General features: G+C 36.5%; 1 protein-coding gene across 17 annotated transcripts in view; it reads right to left on the minus strand.

Annotated features, from left to right (window-relative positions):
• The window catches only part of SEC31A (SEC31 homolog A, COPII coat complex component), a 79,131-nt gene that overhangs the window by 12,106 nt on the left and 46,703 nt on the right, over positions 1 to 20,322 (minus strand). For 13 of the 17 annotated variants that reach the window (XM_070045588.1, XM_060299574.2, XM_060299569.2 and 10 more), the window contains 6 exons: positions 18,923 to 19,096; positions 16,872 to 17,045; positions 13,250 to 13,376; positions 11,238 to 11,579; positions 1,773 to 1,831; positions 15 to 278 (listed from right to left, as the gene is read on the minus strand). In XM_070045588.1, coding sequence (XP_069901689.1) covers positions 15 to 278; positions 1,773 to 1,831; positions 11,238 to 11,579; positions 13,250 to 13,376; positions 16,872 to 17,045; positions 18,923 to 19,096 — 1,140 coding nt within the window. Of the gene's footprint in view, positions 1 to 14; positions 279 to 1,772; positions 1,832 to 11,237; positions 11,580 to 13,249; positions 13,377 to 14,066; positions 14,160 to 16,871; positions 17,046 to 18,922; positions 19,097 to 20,322 lie in introns of all 17 variants that reach the window. The other 4 variants (XM_070045592.1, XM_070045590.1, XM_070045589.1 and 1 more) reach the window with 2 other exon arrangements.

Below are 20,322 nucleotides of genomic sequence, written 5' to 3' on the forward strand. Positions count from 1 at the left end.
AGATTTACTGTTACCTGCATGGTATTTCCAATAGGAGCTCCAGGGGCACCTTCAATATTGGGCTTTGAAAAAGACGGAGGCATGCCTGGTTGACTGAGGGGTTGCTGTATGCCATGGAAGGGCTGGCCACCTGGAAGGTGTGGCTGTGGGAATGAAGCTTGGCTTGATAGTGGTACTGGAGCTGAAGGTTGCTGCTGCAGCATCTGTGACTGGTGGTCACCCAAGGGGTTCATGATTGGTGATGTGATGGGAACAGGAGGCGTAAAGTTCTCAGGCATCTTTTAAAAGAAATAGAAGGCACCAAGAGTAAGGAAAAAAACGGTATGATGACAACATTTCCTCAGCTTTAAATAAGGGAGTTAGCCATTTGGAGCAACATGGATGGACCTAGAGATTATCACACTAAGTGAAGTAAGTCAGAAAGAGAAAGACAAATACCATATGGTATCATTTATATGTGGAATCTAAAATATGACACAGATGAACCTATCTATGAAACAGAAACAGAATCAGGGATATAGAGAACAGACTGGTGGTTGCCAAGGGGGTTGGGGGAGAGTTGGAATGGGAGGGTGGGGTTAGCAAATGTAAGCTTTTATATATAGAATGGTTAAATAACAAGGTCCTACTGTACAGCACAGAGAACTATATTCTATATCCTATGATAAACCATATGGAAAAGAACGTATTTAAAAAAGAATGTATATACACATACATGTATAACTGAATCACTTTGCTGTACAGCAGTAATTAACAACACTGTAAATCAACTATACTTCAATAAAAAAATTTAAAAAAATAAATAAGGGAGTTAGACTATTCCATGGTTAAAAAAATTTTTTTTAAATAACAGGAGAACACTTTTTAAAATGAAATTTTATGCAGAATTTTAGAGAAAAACATAAAAAGTAAAGCTAATCTGGCTAAGAGGGCTGGGAGCTCAAACCTGGACCTTTGTTTCCCCTTTACCTTCCACACTTATCCCATAATGGGCCAAAACCATGGTGTTTTTGAAAGAGGATGTCAAAGTCTGGAGAATTATATCTAGCCATACTGGGATCAGATATGCCAAATATGTGTTTGTTTAATGTGATCAGATGTAATACCTTTTTCCTAGATCATTAAGTGATACCTACTTAGTGATCAATCACACTCAAAGTAGTAGATTAAATTTCTGATTATCATTGATCTCATTTTGGGGGGGGGTTGCTCATTTAGTATCTCCCAATTTTATATTCTGGCCTCTCATTACTATACTTGGGGGACAGAAATCACTAGGAGTAAAAAAAAAAAAAAAAAAAGTCTTGGGGTAAAAGAAGAATCTTAAGTTATGCTCTAACAGCTCTCAACAGTTACTAACATCTAAATGATGCTCAACTACAAGGCTATTTCGTTTCATATTATATGTGATAGACAAAAATAGTCCAAAATATAATTACAAATTCATGATTACTGTTAGAACCCAAAACCAAAGTAACTCCTAAAAAAAAACCACTTGAGAAGCATGAAATTTTGTTTCCTACTCTTTGAAAAAGATGTGCTGGGAATTTACATCTTGTTTTTTGAAAAGGGTTTAATTCATATCACCATACTATTTTGTACTTTCTTTCCTTCCCTTCATGGATTAGAAGATGTAAGTTGAAATACACATATTAAGTATATCAGTCAGTCAGCTTTGCCTTTAAAGGAACAGTGAAGTGTGGTGTGCTTCAGATGGCTACATGATTGACAGGACACCTGTAGGCAACTGAATAGACATCTTTTTCTAGTACCTTCTTCTTCTTGGGTACTCTGTTCAAAGCTGGAGGATCATTCCAACCATTCTGAGAACCTATAACAGATAATAGAAGGCATTTTCCTTTAGAATCCTGAAAAAAAGAAAACTAAACTGTATCTATCATATAATACCTTCAAACTTTACTTTCACCCTGAGATAACTGTCACAAAAGTTTTACCAGCTGAGCTGCTGGGATCACTATGTAGCCCTGGACTCTCAAACTCATTACCTCTAATAATCACAGGGCCTTGGCTTAGAAAGCAGCATATCCTGACATTATTTCCTTTTAAAGTGAAAGAGTTGTACTAAATTTAAGGATAGTGAAGTTTTTATGTCTATATTGGTATATAAGCTTCAAACAATTCTCTCCTAATAAAGAAAAAATAAATCACCTGAGTCTGCTAAAAAAAAAAAAGGCTTCTGATATATTGCACACACAAAAAAAGAAAAAAAGTAGCAATCTCCTATTTTCCCAGAGAGCAATTCAGCATACCCAAATCATCCACATGGTAGAAACACTGTTAAAAAAACAAACAGAGCCCAACTACGCAACACCAGTATGTTTTATCACTTTTGCATGAAGAACAACCTATAAAGTAGAAAAAGGCATCAAATATCTGTGGTAAGATTTTTTTTTTTTTAATACCACACACACAAAAAAAATTTCCAGCTGGCAGTAAATATAAAATTAAACTACTGTCACCTTTAGGAAATTTCCTCCCCCCCCAAATCTCCCAAAACCTGTCATCTCAAAGTGAGAAATGAACATAGGTAGCAGAACTCATTAAGGTACTTAATGCCTATATCTTAAAAAAAATTTCTTTTAAACATCTTTATTAAATGCCTGTATCTTTAAAGAAAAAAGGAATAAAACATGCCAGAGATAGGATAATTACTAAATCAAAATATAATCATTTTACATCTTATTAGGTTTTGTGTATGTGTATATGTAAAAGCAAAACCTTCTTCTTCTTTCAATAAATTAAACATTCTTTCAGTATTATACTTTTGCTTGTTTTATTGATATCCACGATATTAAATCACAACAAAATTGCTTAGCAAACCAAAGAACATAATGTCATAGAAATTTTTTAAAAACAAGATCTTCTCCTAACCAGCATGCACTCATTTGCCTTGATTTTAAAAGTAGAATTAATTTTCTACAACGTGACTAGGAGACAGAGCACCAAATGAGCCTCAAAGCACTCAAGAACTAATCACAAAATATTAAACCACATGATGCTATTTGCTTAACAAATTCTTAAAGTTCTCATTAAACACAGACTAATCATTCAAATCTCTCCCATCACCTTCTAATCTTTCTTATATCTAAGACAATCTTGGTATAGCCTTGTCTTTCAGTCTGTATAACAGACAACTTTTATGATTCAAGATCATTTGTGTCACTATGTTAATTCAATCAGTTCTAAGATTTGATCAGATTTAGGAATATTATCGGCTTTAAAGTTCACATGCATAATTGTGAATATCCACTCATTAATTAGAGTCAGTGATTCAAAGATTTCCAAAGATATATTTTGTAACTAATTCACCTTCCAACATAGATGCCTGGTCTTGCATAGACTGATTTTCTGTAGACAAAATGTAAAAGTGACTTAAACAGTACTATCATCAAAGACATTCTAAACTCTACTCACTTTTTTTTGAATTTCTGAATTTTATTTTATTTTTTATATAGCAGTTTCTTATTAGCTATCCATTTTATACATATTAGTGTATATATGTCAACCCCAATCTCCCAATTCATCCCACCACCACCACCCCCTACCCCACCACTTTCCCCCACTTGGTGTCCATACGTTCGTTCTCTACATCTGTGTCTCTATTTCTGCCCTGCAAACTGTAAACTCTACTCATTTTATAATTGTTTCTCCTCCCTCCATCAACCCCAAGAAAGAACTAATTTTATAAGGGAATAAAACTTACTTTTTAATCAAGTCATGTGAAATGGTTTCTATCTAATTAAGAGAGTAATCAGTTTGTGGGCAAAGCTAATTCATTTAAATGTGTCAGATCCAATCAACTCTTAAACACTTTTTTTCTCTCACTGTGCCAGCTGTCTCTTTTAAGAGAAAATTTTGTTCCTTCCTATTTAAAACAACATTATTTCCCTAATTGTTTGCACAGATGACTTTTCTACTATTTGATCAATGAAGCTCAGTAATATCATGGTGCGGGGAGGGCTGAGAGCACTTCCTGACATATTATAACTATGTCCATTTTAGTATTTTTTAAAGCTGTGAATCCAAATCAGGTGAAGATCTTGTAAAAATGCAGATTCTAATTCACTAGGTATAGCGTAGGGCCTGAGATTCTATTGCTTCAGCCAGCTCCCAGGTAATGCCAATGCTGCTGGTCCAAATCCTCTTTAAGTAGTAGGGTTTTAAAGAGAAATGGGAGGATTTCTACATTGTCGTGCGGACTTCAACACTACATTGATAAAGATAATAAGCATGTTAGACAATCTTAACAAGGAGGTGCTACTTTATTGCTGGATTTGGGAGGCCCCAAGGATCTGCATTCTGAAGGAACTAATTTCTGGGGTCACACCATGAGTATGAGCATAAATGGGAACAGGCCCAGTAAATATGTAACCATCCCATATGGTCTTTTCTATAAGAATATACAGATTTGCAGACTGTTTAGCACAAATCTTCCAGAAATCACTACTTCTCTTAAAAGAACTGAAGTCTCTGGCAGTGGACAAGAGGAAAGAAGGCTGAGAACTAATACAGCAATTCCAAAATTGTCGGATATTCAGGATTGGTCCAGGTCCAGCCTCCAATCAAAAGCATGCAGTGTAGATACATCATATGAACACACAACTTAGGGGAATTCAACTATCTTCACTTGGGGAGAGAGGAATCAAGAGAATGTAGCATTAACTAGTGAGTTCAATTCAGTTTGAGCTCTACTCAAGAAGCACATGCCCCAGAGGAACTGTGAGGTGGGAGAACTAATCCCACAGTTTGAAATTTCACTGTATGGAGCTAAGGATAGATGTTGTTCATACAATATGGCTTCTAACCACAAGCAACTTCTTCATGAGGGCTTAACTGAAGAAAGGGGTGATCATGGATAACTGACTCTAAGTGATTTATTTTTGTCTTAAATGATGACTTTACAATTTAACTCCCCATGCAAGATATGACCTCATAGCACTACAGTTAATAAATCCCTGGGAGTCACTGTGTGTACATTATGACAGAGGACAGACCTGATTTGCAACTACTGATGTACTCTCTAGCACCAGACTTCAGCTTCTGGGCTGAGGGGGACACTATACAGTGCATCCGCAAGATCTACATCTGCAGATGCAACCAACTGAGGATCAAAAACAATCAGGGGGCTTCCCTGGTGGTGCAGTGGTTGCGAGTCCGCCTGCCGATGCAGGGGACGCGGGTTCGTGCCCTGGTCCGGGAAGATCCCACATGCCGCGGAGCGGCTGGATCCGTGAGCCATGGCCGCTGAGCCTGCGTGTCTGGAGCCTGTGCTCCACAATGGGAGAGGCCACAACAGTGAGAAGCCCACGTACCGGGGGGAGGGGGTGGGGGGGGGGGGGAAAACCATTCAGGAAGGAAAAAAATCCAAAAAGTTCCCAAAAGCAAAGCTTGAATTTGCTGCAAGCATTTACACTGTATTGGGTATTATTAGCAATCTAGACATAAAAGTATATGTGCATAGGTTATATGCAAATACTACGCCACATTATATAAAGGACTTGAGCATCCTTGGATTTTGGTATTGGGGCGGGGCAGGGGGGAGTCGACGGTGTGAAAAACCTAAAAGTACTGGAGGTACCCTGGCCTTGATCAGTTTTTTCAGGGAGCAGTCTCAACAACATGCCTCCTCTCTAGCCCTATGAAACGTGGGAGCAGAAGGTGAGACGCGTTTTTCCTCTAACCTCTCATGGCATTGATCTTAGCCTTGGATATTAAAGCCTGAGGGGGTATCCTGATTTCACCAACTATTAGCAGCACAAAAAAGTATGTGGAACAATTTCATATGACCCTTTGGTAGAATGACACCAAAGTTATAATGAAATCAAATTAAATTGAAAGTTACGAGTAAAACTGAATGAAATAAGAAACAAAAAGATTTTCAACAGGAACATATAGCCAGTTGGCTATCCCTCGTAACTTGAGGGTAGGCTGCCTGTTGAATTGAAAATAACGATTGTACAATAATCAAAGTTCCCACCAAAATATATGCCTAACTGGCCCCTCCTAACCTCAAACCATGCAATATATTTAGCAATATGTTTTATTTCAGCCCAGAAAAATCCTTGTTCAAATCTCTGATCAATTTAACAGTTTTATCTTAGCTATGATTCTAACCCCTCAATAGTTTTGCTTTTATGTCTTTAAATTGTTTAAATATGACTTTTTAAAAACACAATTAAATTGACCTCTACTTTATTGAGACACACTTTAATAGCAACACTAGGTAAAGCAAACTAAATGAAGAACATGAATATCTACAGGAGACAGTATTGTGGGGGTTCATTACGGATGTGCAAAATGATACTCTTGGTCAATATTTTTAAAAAAACATAGCAGAGACTAATCTTGGACATAATTCTCTCATAAAACTAGTAAGGGAAGATAATCTTTTTTACCTTTTCAAAAAACCTTAAAAATGGGCATAAATCTCTTTCTTACTCTTTTTAAACATGACAATAACTTTAAAGAACATTGAAAAATGGTTCATGGTGTAATATTAAGGAAAGTAGTAAGATGTAAATTATGAGTGTATGTGCGAGTTATGATCTCAATTCTTTAAAAATGCATGCACACAATAAGATACTACTATCTTCACACCCATTAGAATGGCGAGAATTAAAAACAAAAACAAAAAAACAGAAAACAACAAGTGTTGGTGTGGATGTGGAGAAATTGGACCCTTACGCATTGCTGGTGAAAATGTAAAATAGTGCCACCACTTCAAAAAATTAAACACTGAATTACTATTTGATCCAGTAATTCCATTTCTGGGTATATACCCAAAAGAACTGAAACCAGGGACTTGAATAGATATTTGTATACTCATGTTCACAGCAGCATTATTCACGACAGCCAAAATGCCCATGTGCAGGTTAATGGATAAACAAAATGTGGTACATACTTAGAGTGGAATATTACTCAGCTTTAAAAATGAAATTCTGATACATGCTATAATATGGATGAATCTTAAAGACAGTGAAACAGCCAGTTACAAGAAGAAAAAACTGTATGACTACTTATATGAGGTACCTAGAATACATACATAGAAACAAAGTAAAACGGTGGTTACCAGGGGTTGGGGAAAACAGGAGGTTTTTAATGGCTACATAATTTCAGTATGGGATGACAAAAAAGTTCCCTAGTTAGCGGTGATGATTGTACAATAATGTAAATGTACTTGATGTCACTTAAAAATGATTAAAATGGTAAATTTTATGTTATATATATTCAACATTAAAAGAACTTTAATACATGCATACATACATATATGTGTGCATATATGTGTATGAAGGGAATAAATACACCTAAATTATTAGTGGTTATATATGGGTGGCAGAATTACAGATAATTTTAATTTTATTCTCTATACTATTTGAGGTCTTTCAAAATCCTACAATAAAAAATTAATAAAAATCAAGGGAACATTAACTTAAAAACTGAATATGGCATGTCACTGGATTCTGGAGACCCTTATCCACCTTAGTGTAGGGATTAGTCCTCCACATGGTCTTTAGGGAAGGAAGAGAGAAGCGCTTGGTCTCACACACAGAAGTGGAGTTGCTACCATCTTTACTTCAATCTCACTTCTCACTGGGAACCTTCTCAAGGTGTCCTTGCCTAACGGTAGGATCTAGGCACTGGCTAAGATACTTTCAGTGGATTCACAGAAAAATATTAGTGCCAATGGTATGGAGACTTTTGGCTAAAAGATAATTTGAGACGGAGAGAATACAGCATCCTTGTTAATCATATACCTCCCCCTTCCCCGTTAGCCTCACATGTCACATTTTAAAAAAGGCATCACAAAATTAAAAATTTAAATTTAGAAAGAATGAATCCTTAAGGTCATTTTCCAATGACATGCGATAAAACAAATTTATCCAAAGAAAAATAAGGAAGGCTATCATGCTCCTTTCCTTTGTTTAAAGGGTTAAAAACCAGGTACTTATAGTTTGACTACGGAGTGTTTATGAAAATTAAAAAAAAAATTTTTTTTCAGCACACTGTTTCACGAAAATATGCAATATTATGCCCCTTCAAGACTCTTCTATGTGAAGGAGCACAAGACTATATATATATATATATATATATATATATATATATATATATAGACCCAAATTAAATTTTCCATTGTTTAATGAAATCAATACTGTTTACTCAAAAACAGCTTCATGAGAGCTTGTCATTTTATCAGAAAATTTTTCTAAGTAAACTTCTTGGGCCTTCACATTTGAAAGTGCTCTTCCTTAGTAACTAGTATACATTAAACCAGGGACAAAAAAAAAAGGTGGGGGGATACCAGCAGTATCTTACTTATCCTGGACAGTAGAGCTAGGAAAACTTCCTGCTTTTTGTGCTGCCACCACTGAAACATGTTGCACTATGCTAACTTAGGCTGTTAGCACTTTATACATAGAACTTGGAGACAGCCTCTTTTCCTTGCCTCTGATTCTGCCATGCTGCTCACAATCCGTTTTGCAGAACCAGCTCCGGATTAACCTCCCTAAAGTACCCTTTGACCATGCCTCTCAGTAGTTCAAACTCCTCCACTAGAATTTTTCTTCTTACTGTATGAAGTGTAAATTTCTTCCCCTGACATTTAATGTTTTCCAAAATTTGGCCCCAATACAAATTTTATGTTCCAACTTACAACAAAGCTATGTGTTGTTCACTAGAAATGTACTGTACTTTTCTGCCTTCCTACCTGTGCCTAGAATAATTCTGATTATAGACTGAACAGGTTCTCATTAAGAATTTACTGAATGAATGTTTTGATGATTGTAACATGAGTTTCTCTGAGCAGTGGGCACATAATTTTTTGTTTCACTAATAGTTACAGGGCTTGAAAATCCTACTGTCTATCAAGAAGAATCCACCGGATAAGTGGAATTTCCAAGTCCCGCAGAAAACCATGATATAATAATCTAAGACATATTAGGACAAAGATAAAACTTTTAGTCACAGTTATCTGTATAACCTAAGCAAACTTTTTAGGAAATCAAAAAATAAAAATAAGGTAAAGCTCTAACTGTTAATTAAAATACAGGGACTACTAACATGCAAGAGGTAACAAAGCAGCTAGCTTAGTGCATGCTGAGTATTGAAAAATGTATGGCTTCATCTTCCTATTAGTTACTCTGCTTCTCAGCCAGGTTAGAACACTGTTACTTTGTACATAAGCAAAGACTTTATTATATGGCCAAATGCCCTTTAGCTTAAGGAGGAAAAAAATACCCATGCAAATATCTAACTTAGATGATGAAGTAACAAATGCTTAAAATAGTGATGCTAAATGTTTCTGTAATTCCAACACTGATAGCTATTTCTACCCCTTTCATCAGGACTAGACTATCTGGTAAAGAATAATGAACATGGGCTCTGAAGACTGAGAGACTGGGGTATCTCAGTTGTATCTCAACTTGGAGACTATCACTGTGCAATCATGAAAACATTATACATAACCCTAGGAAACTCAAGCTTCCTCATGGCAATTTTTAAAAAAATAATTATTCCTATTTCTCATGGTTATGAGAAAAAAGAAAATATATGGCAGTGCTGGTACATGTCCAATGTATGTTCAATAAATGATAATTCACTTTCCTACTTCACTGTACCACTTTCTTATGTGGGGATTTACTTGAATCCATCTTTCACTCAAGCTATTACCCAACTATTCAGAATATATACTGCTTTCACTCATCCAGGTTTTAAAAGGTAATTTTTTGAACTCTACAATTGAATTAACACTCCTCTCTAAATATCAACCTATTGAAATATCTGTATTGAAAATTATACAAATTTTATTTGTGCAGTAAAGGCTGATACATGTTGTGTGTATGATTTTTGGTACTTTGGACTTTAATATTATATATCAAAGAAGAGAGAAGGAGATATGTGTATAATTCTGGATCCATAAGACTTCCAAGAAAAAAAATACTTCCTCAATAAATCCTATTATATGTTCAGTGTTTTCAGTTATTAAAGCTACTACTTAGCAGATAAAAAGAGAACAACATATACTGGACTTCCAGGAATAACTTCAGTATTAGAAAGCAAGACTCACTCCTGTTTTGCCCCTCTAGTTTAAAACCATCAATTATAATCTGAAAAGGAAACTATTTTCAAATACCCTTAGTAACAAGTATACATTAAAGCAGGGACAAAAAAAAAAAGGAACAGAGCTCTAATTTTGAGCGATGTGTTATCACAGCTAACTTTGCAGTCACTGTCCCCAAATGCTCTCAATGTACTAATGCATTCAATCTCTTCATAAGCTTATCAGTACATACTATTATTATTATGAGGAAACTGAGGCTTAAAGTTAAGTAACTTACTCAAGGTCACATAACTAGAAAGGAGTGAAGCTGTCGTACAAACACAGGAAGTCTGATTCCAAAGTCTGAATTCTTTACTATGTTAGTGGTTCTTGCCCCGATTCATTGATCTCTTTTTGTAATACTTCTGAGGTCCCTTTTACAATCCTAACATGAAAATCAGATAATATTACCCTTATAAAAAATTAATAGAATGCTTTAATTGTAACATGAAAGATAAAAAGAATTTATAAAATGTGTGTTTACTATAAAAATAATTTTAAATTATGATTTTAATTAGAAAATTTCAGGCAGAACTATACTGCCAACAACAACAAAAATGCCTAGAAATTTCCAAAATGTTTGTGAGGGTAGAATTGTCCTAATGGAGAGAATCCCTGCACTACTGTATACTTTCTGCTGTCTTAGAGATTCTGTCAGAGTTGCATTCTTTCACTTTTTTCCTTTCAATACACATGTCGAGATCCTTGCTCACCTTTACAAACAAACATAATTACAAAATTTGTACAGCCTCATTTCTTAAAATCTGAAAATTCAGGAAGAACACAGAGTATCGTTTTACTCTGGCAAAGAAACTGGTGTCAATTAAATCTAGTTCCAACCCCCACTTATCTGGCCAACTAATTTCTTACCGCTTATTTTAAATTCAATGGCAGATTATATGCTCTTACCCTTTTAAAGCTCTAAAGCTTTCCTCTTTTAGCAACTAAAGTTCATTATGGGAAAATCACACTTTTAGAAATAGTTTTAGAATTTGTTATACAATTAAATCAATACCTCACACTGCCCAGTTTACAGTTAGAAATAATTCCCCTCCATCCACCCACGTGATCACGAAAAAATAAAAGACGGAGCCAAACCAAGTCCCTTTCAAGCGCAGACCTGTTCTCTGGGATGCAGGCAGCTCGCCGGCAGCAGGCAGTGTACCTGTTGCTCCAGGAGCCAGCGCATAAGCTGAAGATGACGGTGGAGCTCCTGGTCCGCCATGCTGGAAGGATGCTCCAGAGGAAGGAGGAGGAGGGAAAGAGGCAGTGGAGCTGGAGGTAGGTGGAGAGGCCTGGTGCTGTGCTGTGTATAGTTGAGACTGCCCAGAATAGGAAGAAGCAGAAGATATGTACGGGGTGTTAGGGTAAGCGTTTGAAGCAGAAGGAGCAACAGGTTGCTGAGGTCGATACACTGCTGACCCCCCTGTTCCGAAGGAATACTGCTGGGCTGGTTGATAAGCTACACCAAGGAGAAGAAACAGAAATTTTAATTAGTTACTAATTTATTCAGACAGCAACAGAAAACCAAAGTGATCTCATTCTATGGAAATTATTTTCAATTCTTCTAATAATAAGCTACAACCAAACATTACCCACTTAAAACAGGTTATGCTTTTAATAGTCTGGATGCCCTAACTATACCAAAAGTCACTGGATCCAGTCTTTGAACCCTGACATCTCCAGACTGCTGCTGGCTATGAAAATCTTTGAGTCATCAGACCCAAGAACCAGAAGACTGACCCTTTTCTGAGACATCCTGTTCCTGTGAAGACTGCAGTGATACCTACTAGCCATCAGATGGAGCCATGCAGGAATTACACATCCAAAGCAGTCCCCTCTACAGTAAAAGTTAAGGGAGCTTGGTGGCAGCTCAAGACCTCTTCCACCATAACAACTGTAGGGTGAGCACTATTGTTATGAATCAGATACCTTCTCCAACATCTAGTAAAATCATCAGCTACTCAAATTCTGGGTTTGAGCACAGTTCCAGATGAATAAGCAACTCTGTATGATCCCTGACAAGACAATTATTATATTTCTTACACTGTACAAAGTTGGTTAATAAGCAATCAGACAGCCAACTAATGTTTTAATGCAAAGACCTGAACCCAGATACCATTACCTTTTGTGTGACCATGGGTAGAATATGAACCTCTGCAGAGGGAATCTAACAGAACTGTGCTCATCCTACTCTGAAGACAGCACTTTCACACTGAGCACTGAGTGAAAAGCTGTATCAAATTTGTACTCATGTTAAGTAAGAACACACATCTTAGGAGCACAGAACACGCTCGTTAAGATTAGATCTTGCTAGGTAACATCCTCGTGTTTTACAGTAGTTGTTCAGTCATATAATTGTCCACTCTGAGGTCTGCATTTTTGCTTGTTTTAAATTTTAAAATAGAGGTGATGTTTTACTTTGCAAGTGTAGTTTCTTAAAAAAAAATGAAAGCCAATAGGGGAAAGGTCATTATTATACATTTGTCAAAATTCACAGAGTGTCTGACACCAAGAGGGAACCCTAAGATAAACTACTCCAAGCAAAAATGCTGAGTCAGTGTAGGCTCACTGACTGTAACAGACAGACCACCGTGGTGCACGATGTCTGTGGTGGGGAGGCTGTGCACGGAGACAGGAGGTATACCGAGACTTCCTGTACTTTCCACTCAACTTTGCTGTGAGCCTAAAACTGCTCTAAAAAATAGTCTGTTTCCTAAAAAAATTAAATAAATGGAAGACGACAACAAATGCCCCTTGGAACCAATTTTCCAAAAATGATTTGCATCATCTTGCCTAAAGGAAAAGAATATGTACTAAATAATTTCTAAAATTCTATTTTTTTATACCAAAATCATGGGACAATTGACTCACTTTAACAGGCTCAGGAATAAGAGCCAACTGTTCTGAATGGACTGACACAGGAGCTGTTTCCTAGCATGTTGATTCAGGATGCCTCCCAGGGAAACCATGCTTTGCTATAGCAAGGACTCAAGTCCTACACAGAATGGTTCTTTCTTTACTTGTTAAAACTGATTTGATCATGGCTTTGGAGCTTCAAAGTAAACAGTTACTACACTAGATAAGACAAGACATGCTGCTGTGACAGGACTTCAGGGTCACACTACTTACGCTGTGGCTGTGGATAAGGTGGTACCTGGGTGTGCATATGACCAGGAGATGTGGGAAGCTGAGCTGTGGCAACATTTGGATTAACATTCCCATGCATTATGAAGCCTGGAGGTGGAGGATTTTCTCCCTAGGAAATGAGAATATGGTAGAAAGGAGGATTACATTTGGAACCAAGAATCTTACCAGATGGATTTATAATCTTTGAAATGTAATTAAAAAAAAAAAACTTTGTGTAAAAAAATTGCATTTTGTGCATACTATCTTCTTCAAGACACATTTTCTGAGCAACACATTTTGTGTGATTTAAAGATTAGACAGGTCCAAAGTAATAATAACAATGAATGGCAAGAGATGCTAACAGCCTCATAAAATAGGATCTATGATATTTATAGTAAGTCACTAGGATTTTCCATCTCTACTGAAGTCCATCCACGACTAATGCTTCGAAAATATTAAGTATAAATGCTACAAGGAGATATTATCTTCTCTACGATGCTAAAAAAAAAAAGAAGAAGAGGAGGAGGAAGAAGAAGAAGAAAGGAAAAAATATTCAGTGAAATCAGATTTAAACCATTGATAGAACCTTGGTTGATGTTTTTCTAGTTCAAGTCAATTTAGAACTGCAAAAGAAGAGGAGAGTGATAAGAAAATAAATTAATTGTGCTAAAAACTGCTTCTTGCATCCTAAAGGCACTAAAATGCAATAAGCAGATAGACAGATGGGGGGAGGGGAACTTAAGGGAGGTGGGTAGAGAATATATAACTATATATTTAGGTGAGCAGAATTCTGCTCAAAGAGGAATAATGAAGGATATACCTGTGTATCAGAGGGAGAGGCTGCAGGTGGATGGCTGGGAAGGGCGGTAGGAGTTTTGTTACTCCAGGTAGTGACAGTGGGGGCAATTCTAACCTGAATTGAACAAAGAAATACCAATCACAGAACATAAAACATGAAAATGTTAAAAGAAGAAAAAAAAAACCCAACAGGCATTAATAGCCAGATGCAAAGCAAAAAATAAGAACAGCAAGATAGCACACATTAGCCAGGCAATTGCTTTCAAGGTAGCTGGGATTCCAAAAGAAAAAAACACCTTTCATAACAGAACAGGGGAAGGGAGGTAGTAGAAAAATCAGTATGAAAACTAAATCAAAGCAGAAAGAACAATGCCGTTCAAGTGTCAAGAGTAAGTGGGAAAAGGTAAGTTCTGTAAGTAGGGAAGGAAAGAAGACATTCTGGAAAAAAAATAAAAGGTAATTGAGTAAAAAAGTGATTTTTGAAGCACTAATTGTATTCATGCTACTATTAGATCCGTAAACATATTGCTATAAGCTCCCTTTTCCGGATTTCATTAGAGCCACAAAAATTATGTTAGTTCCATATGAGGCTTAGAATCATACAATCAGAGCATATTAAAGATCATCCAATCTAATCCCCACCCTTTACCATTGAGAAAACCAAGGCCCAGAGAAATGAAGGGGCTGGCTGAAGTCCATACAACTTGTTGATGATGGAGCTAGGACGGATTCTAGGTCTCCTGATTCCCAGGCCAGTGTTTGCTACACTACACCATGTTGCTTACCCTGGAGTCCAGAGGTTTTCAAAAAAAATGTTTTTAAGCCATCAGAATATTTTTTGTCAAGTAAATCTTTGTAGAAGAAACTCTATCATATAAACAATTAATAGCAAAGATGTGCTGTTGTAGTAGGAGGAGAACTCCTACTCAGTTGGCTTCCCTTTCAGAAATCCCTTTACTCCTGCCTATAAGCATGTCTTTAAAACCACAAGCCACTGTCCTCATTCAACATATCATAAGCTTTAATCAAGAAAAATCACTGTGTAATTTATGACTGAATTTGTTTTCCTTTTCTTAAAGTATGAGACTGCTAAGTCACAGTATAATAAAAGTCTTTCAAGGTTTTTACATTTTCCCAGAAAGATAGATTAAACCCAAGGACATAAGGAGTAAATATTCTCTTCTCCCAATGTAGAGAATGCCTTACTTCAGTGCTCTGACACAGTGAGGTCAAGCTCAAGGTGCTTAGTTTAGGAGTTCCAATCCTGTTAACCATTAACTAGCCATGCTGACAAATTCAAGCTCTATGTCTTAAAACTCTGGTTAGTCGCTAGACTTCTCCACCTCTCAGTTTCCCAGCCATCACCTGATTTGCCCTATCCATGTCATACACTTCCTAAGTCTAGCAACAAGAGTGGGGAATTTAGTTTTGTTTACCAATATACCCTCAACAGGGAGAATAAAGACAGGCCCTTAAATTCATATTTGTCAAATGAACCAAAAAATAAAACAGAGAGTAGTACAGTTATAATTATATTCAAATGTAATCTATCCTGATTAAGTAGCAATCAAAAGCATAATAGACAAAAGAGCATGAATTTTTTTTAATTTAGTTTTTCATGGTTTTATGATTACTTTTGCTACAAAATGTAAAAATGACCCCATGAATTCTATCAGCAATTTGTTCTATTTTAAAATGGGCAGAGGGACTTCTCTGGTGGTGCAGTGGTTGGGAACCCGCCTGCCAGTGCAGGGGACACGGGTTCAAGCCCTGGTCCAGAAGGATCCCGTGTGCCGCGGAGTGGCTGAGCCTGGGTGCCACGGCTGCTGAGCCCGCGTGCCTGGAGCCCCTGCTCCGCGTTGGGAGAGGCCACCACAGTGAGAAGCCCAGGCACCACAGCGAGGAATGGCCCCCGCTCGCCACAGCTGGAGAGAGCCTGCACGCAGCAGCAAAGACCCAACGCAGCCAAAAATAAATGAATGAATAAATAAATAAATAAATAAATAAGAGAGACTGCCATCGAGGTGGTTTCATCTCAAAAATAAATAAATAAATAAAATGGGCAGAGTACCTACTAACTTTGTTATCGATCAAGACCATTTACTACTTACGAAAATATACTTTTTATTTAAGAACATGAAGGTTATCTGCTGGTCTGGAAATATAAGTTTCTACATGAAATAGTAAAAGACAATAAGAGGTCACATTTTATGCCACTAACCATTTGGCAATTTTAATTTAATAAATAAATTAATTAATAAAAATTATTTAATCATCTTTACATTCCCCATGACCTACAACTTCATATACCTTTGGTCACTCACTTTTCTCTAATATAAAGTTGTCCAAAAAAATGTTTGTATTCTGGATACTCTTTACTGTGCTGATACAGAAGACATAGTAAAACCACACTAATGACTCAGAAAATAATACTTAAAAAGAGACTATTTTCTAAAAACGTTTAAAAAAATTGACCAAATTACCCACAAAATTGTTCCCACTACTTTACTCACAGTTTGTTAGATGAATCAAATTGTAAAAATTTCAAGAACAGATGTACATGTGTAATTTAAGTTTGAGTGATGGAGAAATAAGAAGAAATCTCCCCAGAGAGCTTAAATTAATTTTACCTAGTTTGTAAATTATTTGACTAGATCAAAGGGATAATTTTTAAAAACATCATAAGTGCTATTTTCAAGATCAGAAAAACTATAACCATTAAAATAATACATTGTCTAGTTTTATCACTGGTCTCTTACTCAAGAAACTAAAACCACCAATTTGAAATATATAAATGTTCCTACTTAATCTGGACCATATCACTCACATGGGGATAATATTGTTGAGCTGGAACTCTTGGCATCTGTGTGTGGCCAGCAACTGGTCCAGGCCTGCCCTTGGGCAGCTGCTGCCTCTCATAAGGAATTTTAGGTGACTCCTGTTGTCCTGCTGGATTTCCTTGTGCTCTACAAAGTCTGTCACGAAGCTGCACAATATTTGGCTATAAGAAGCAATGGAAGAAAGCAAAGCAAATTGTTAAGAGTTCACCCAACTATATATGACAGCATGTTGATCTTCTTAAAGTAAGCTTGATCATTCATATGATTTTTGTTCATATGCTGGATATTATACAATAAACCCTGGCACATTAGGGTCTGACATCATGGTTTCTAATACTCAAGACTGACACCAAAGGTCCATTATATACAGTGTAACTTGTAATTTAACTGAGGCAGGGATTTGAATTATGCCTACCACATGGTAGTATGCAAGATCAATGTCACTTATCATCACTGCTCTTTTGCTGTTTCTCTTGCAGTTGAGTAATGCTCACAAATCACAAAAGCAGCTGAAAAAATACAACTTTGTTTCTCTGCAGGGAAAAAAGGCTCCAAAAGAGAATCAACTGCTAAAGATGGTGATGGAAGAAAATGGTGATCTATGAAAGACATGAAAATTAATTAAAAAAAAGAGATGCTTGAAATAAAAGAGTTAAGATGTCAAACTCAGGGTAGCTCACACAGATCTATAATTATATAGATCTATAGTAAGTATGAGTTTACCACATACATGTTCTAGTTATTACCAAACAACAACAAAAAAGCAATGTGTTAAAATGTTTCAGCAAGAGTTCATTTAATATCTAGAAAAATTATACATTTCTATAAATTCATTAAAGGTTTAAACACACCATTTAAATTTTGTAGGTATACTTAGGTAAACCTGCCTTTTATGGAGGGGAACTATATACTATAATGATATTACAAAGTCTCAGGAAATATTCCCCAGAAAATACTAAGGGTATACTGAGATATATAGGTGGAAGTAACGTCAAAATTACAAGTTTTGCATAAAGACTGTTCTTTAAAAGTCCAAAGAAAAGCATGAAGAATAATGTATAGAAAATGTATGTGATTATAAACAGTATTAAAAATAAAGAGTTTAATTCTCAGGCCAGAAGGTCTAAAGGTCTTAGAGTAAGTTAGTCTTAAGATAAAGGGTCTTATACTTCAATATAATAATAAGACCTTATTAAGTAAAAAATCCTATAAAACTATTATACCAAAGTCATTATAAAGATAAAGACTTTGTTTCTATTCTACTTAATATTCTCACTAACAATTCGGAAAGACATGAGCTGGATCCTACATATAAGTGTATACAAAACCAACTAGAGAGTCATACCTCCACAGTCCTGGAACACAGATAAAAGTATTTTTACTCAATGAAATTACTCAGTGAAATTTACTGACAATTCCCTAGAACAGACAAAATACTGAAAACAATTAACTAAAAAATTTCGTCAAAAACAGAATAAAGTTTAGAACAAAAAGTACAGAAATAAGAAAAGCCTCCGAATTAAGCTCTAGCAGATACACAATGCAGAAATATCCTACTTGTGAAAAATCTGCCTCACTCCCCACCCCAGCTTCCACCCATGCTGCACTATTGGGTTTAGATTTCCCTCTTCTGTGCTCCCACTACCTCTATCATTGTCCTTATCACTTTGGAATCCCATGTATACTTGTTATCATTTTGAGTTTGGAAACTCCCTCAGGGAAAGGATCTTGGCAATCCTATTCATCACTACATATTCAGTCACTTATTGAATTGAAACAAGTATCATGAAAAAGCCCAAGTTTTACTGCACACCAAATAAGGACACTAAATTAGGAATATGATGTAGTTTTCTCTGCCTTGAATACACCCGAAATTACCCTTGAAGACGTGTCAATAATATTCACCTATTACGTGACAGAAATTCAACTGCTCCAAATCATTCCACCCACTAGTACATTTATGTTTCATACTGAGTGCTATCTACTGAACTCACCTTACTCATATATTCAAAGAAGAAAAATGGCCAGTTCTAATTACCTGGTTGGTGTTATCAGGAAGAAAAGCCAGGGCTGCAGCAATACTGCCCTGGGCTGCCAACAAATTGGCATACTGACTCATCTTCTCAGCCAAAAGAACTCCTACAGTATTAGTGTCCATGGCTTGGGTGAGTTGTACAGCTTTTCGCAGGATGACAACTTTCTCAATCAGATCCTAAATGAGAAAAAGAAAGGAGAGTGAAGGAGAAACAGACAATGATACCAAGATGTATACTGAGAGGAAGCAGGAAAAGAGAAGGAGTTACTAAGATTTCCAAAGCCTACCAAAAGTACGGTACCTATTATCACCAATATTAAGAAGGTCTGCAAGAGCTGACCACCATCTAGGTAACTGAAAAAGCGAGGAGGAAGGTCTCCTACTCATGGTTAAGGAATAGGTTACCATCTTCTCCCAAACATCCTTAAATTGCCAGAGACTTGTCTCCTGAGCTAAAACAGGCAAATATCCAAAGTGAAAGTGACAGGCTGATGTCTGAAGGCAGAAACAGGGTTACCAGAATATATAAAAGGAAATATTATACTGTTATACTATGTATACTATAAAAATAGTACTACTAAGCCTCCAAACAGGCTTAGTATTTCAACCCGAAGTTTCTCATAATGCTCTTCAATACCTATTCTTTCAACACTAGAGAGCTATGCTTCAGGTATAAAGTACAAGAGTATCCCATCTGCCCTTCATAAGTACACCGATCCAGAAGTGTGAAAACAAGTGTGTTTTCTCTCAGAAGCACTTAGAAGGAAAAACCTTGATTCCTACAAGACTTTTGGTTTCAATAGTGATCTTTAAAGCAACAACCATACTGAGAAAATCTCTCTGCAGAGGCAAAAAGAAACATTAGACTGAAATTTCTTGAGACTGCTGACTAACTGCTTAGGAAAAAAAAAATCTAAATATATAGTTACTCAGCGCCAGAGAATAGTCCCCACATTTTTCACTTCCTCTCTTGCCCATGTATTTAGTGCTGCACGGGATCCCATTTACCTCTTACTTTCATTTTCCCCGAACCATGAAGACTGCCCATTGGTACTGGGGACCCCTCCCATTCCTTACCTCACACCGTTTCTTTGCCCAAGGCACACCGGATCACTGGAGGCAGAGAAAGGAGCAGGAGGAAAAGAGGTAAACTCTATGGCTGTTTTCATGCTCTTGCCACCTACTTCCCTCAGTAACTACCATATCACAACTTGGTTCTCACAAACAGTTGCATTCCCATTTTACCATCCCATCATCTCAAACTCTGCCTCTCCAAACATAGCAATAAATACACATAATTATCCAGCAAAAGAGATTCTAAAACATAATTAAGTAGGGTGAAAGCAATGAACTTCTGGAACAAATCAATCTCTAGAATATAAATAGGGTGAAAGACAGTACTA

Source organism: Globicephala melas, chromosome 5 (assembly GCF_963455315.2).
Source record: "Globicephala melas chromosome 5, mGloMel1.2, whole genome shotgun sequence".
In the NCBI taxonomy this organism is placed as follows: domain Eukaryota; kingdom Metazoa; phylum Chordata; class Mammalia; order Artiodactyla; family Delphinidae; genus Globicephala; species Globicephala melas.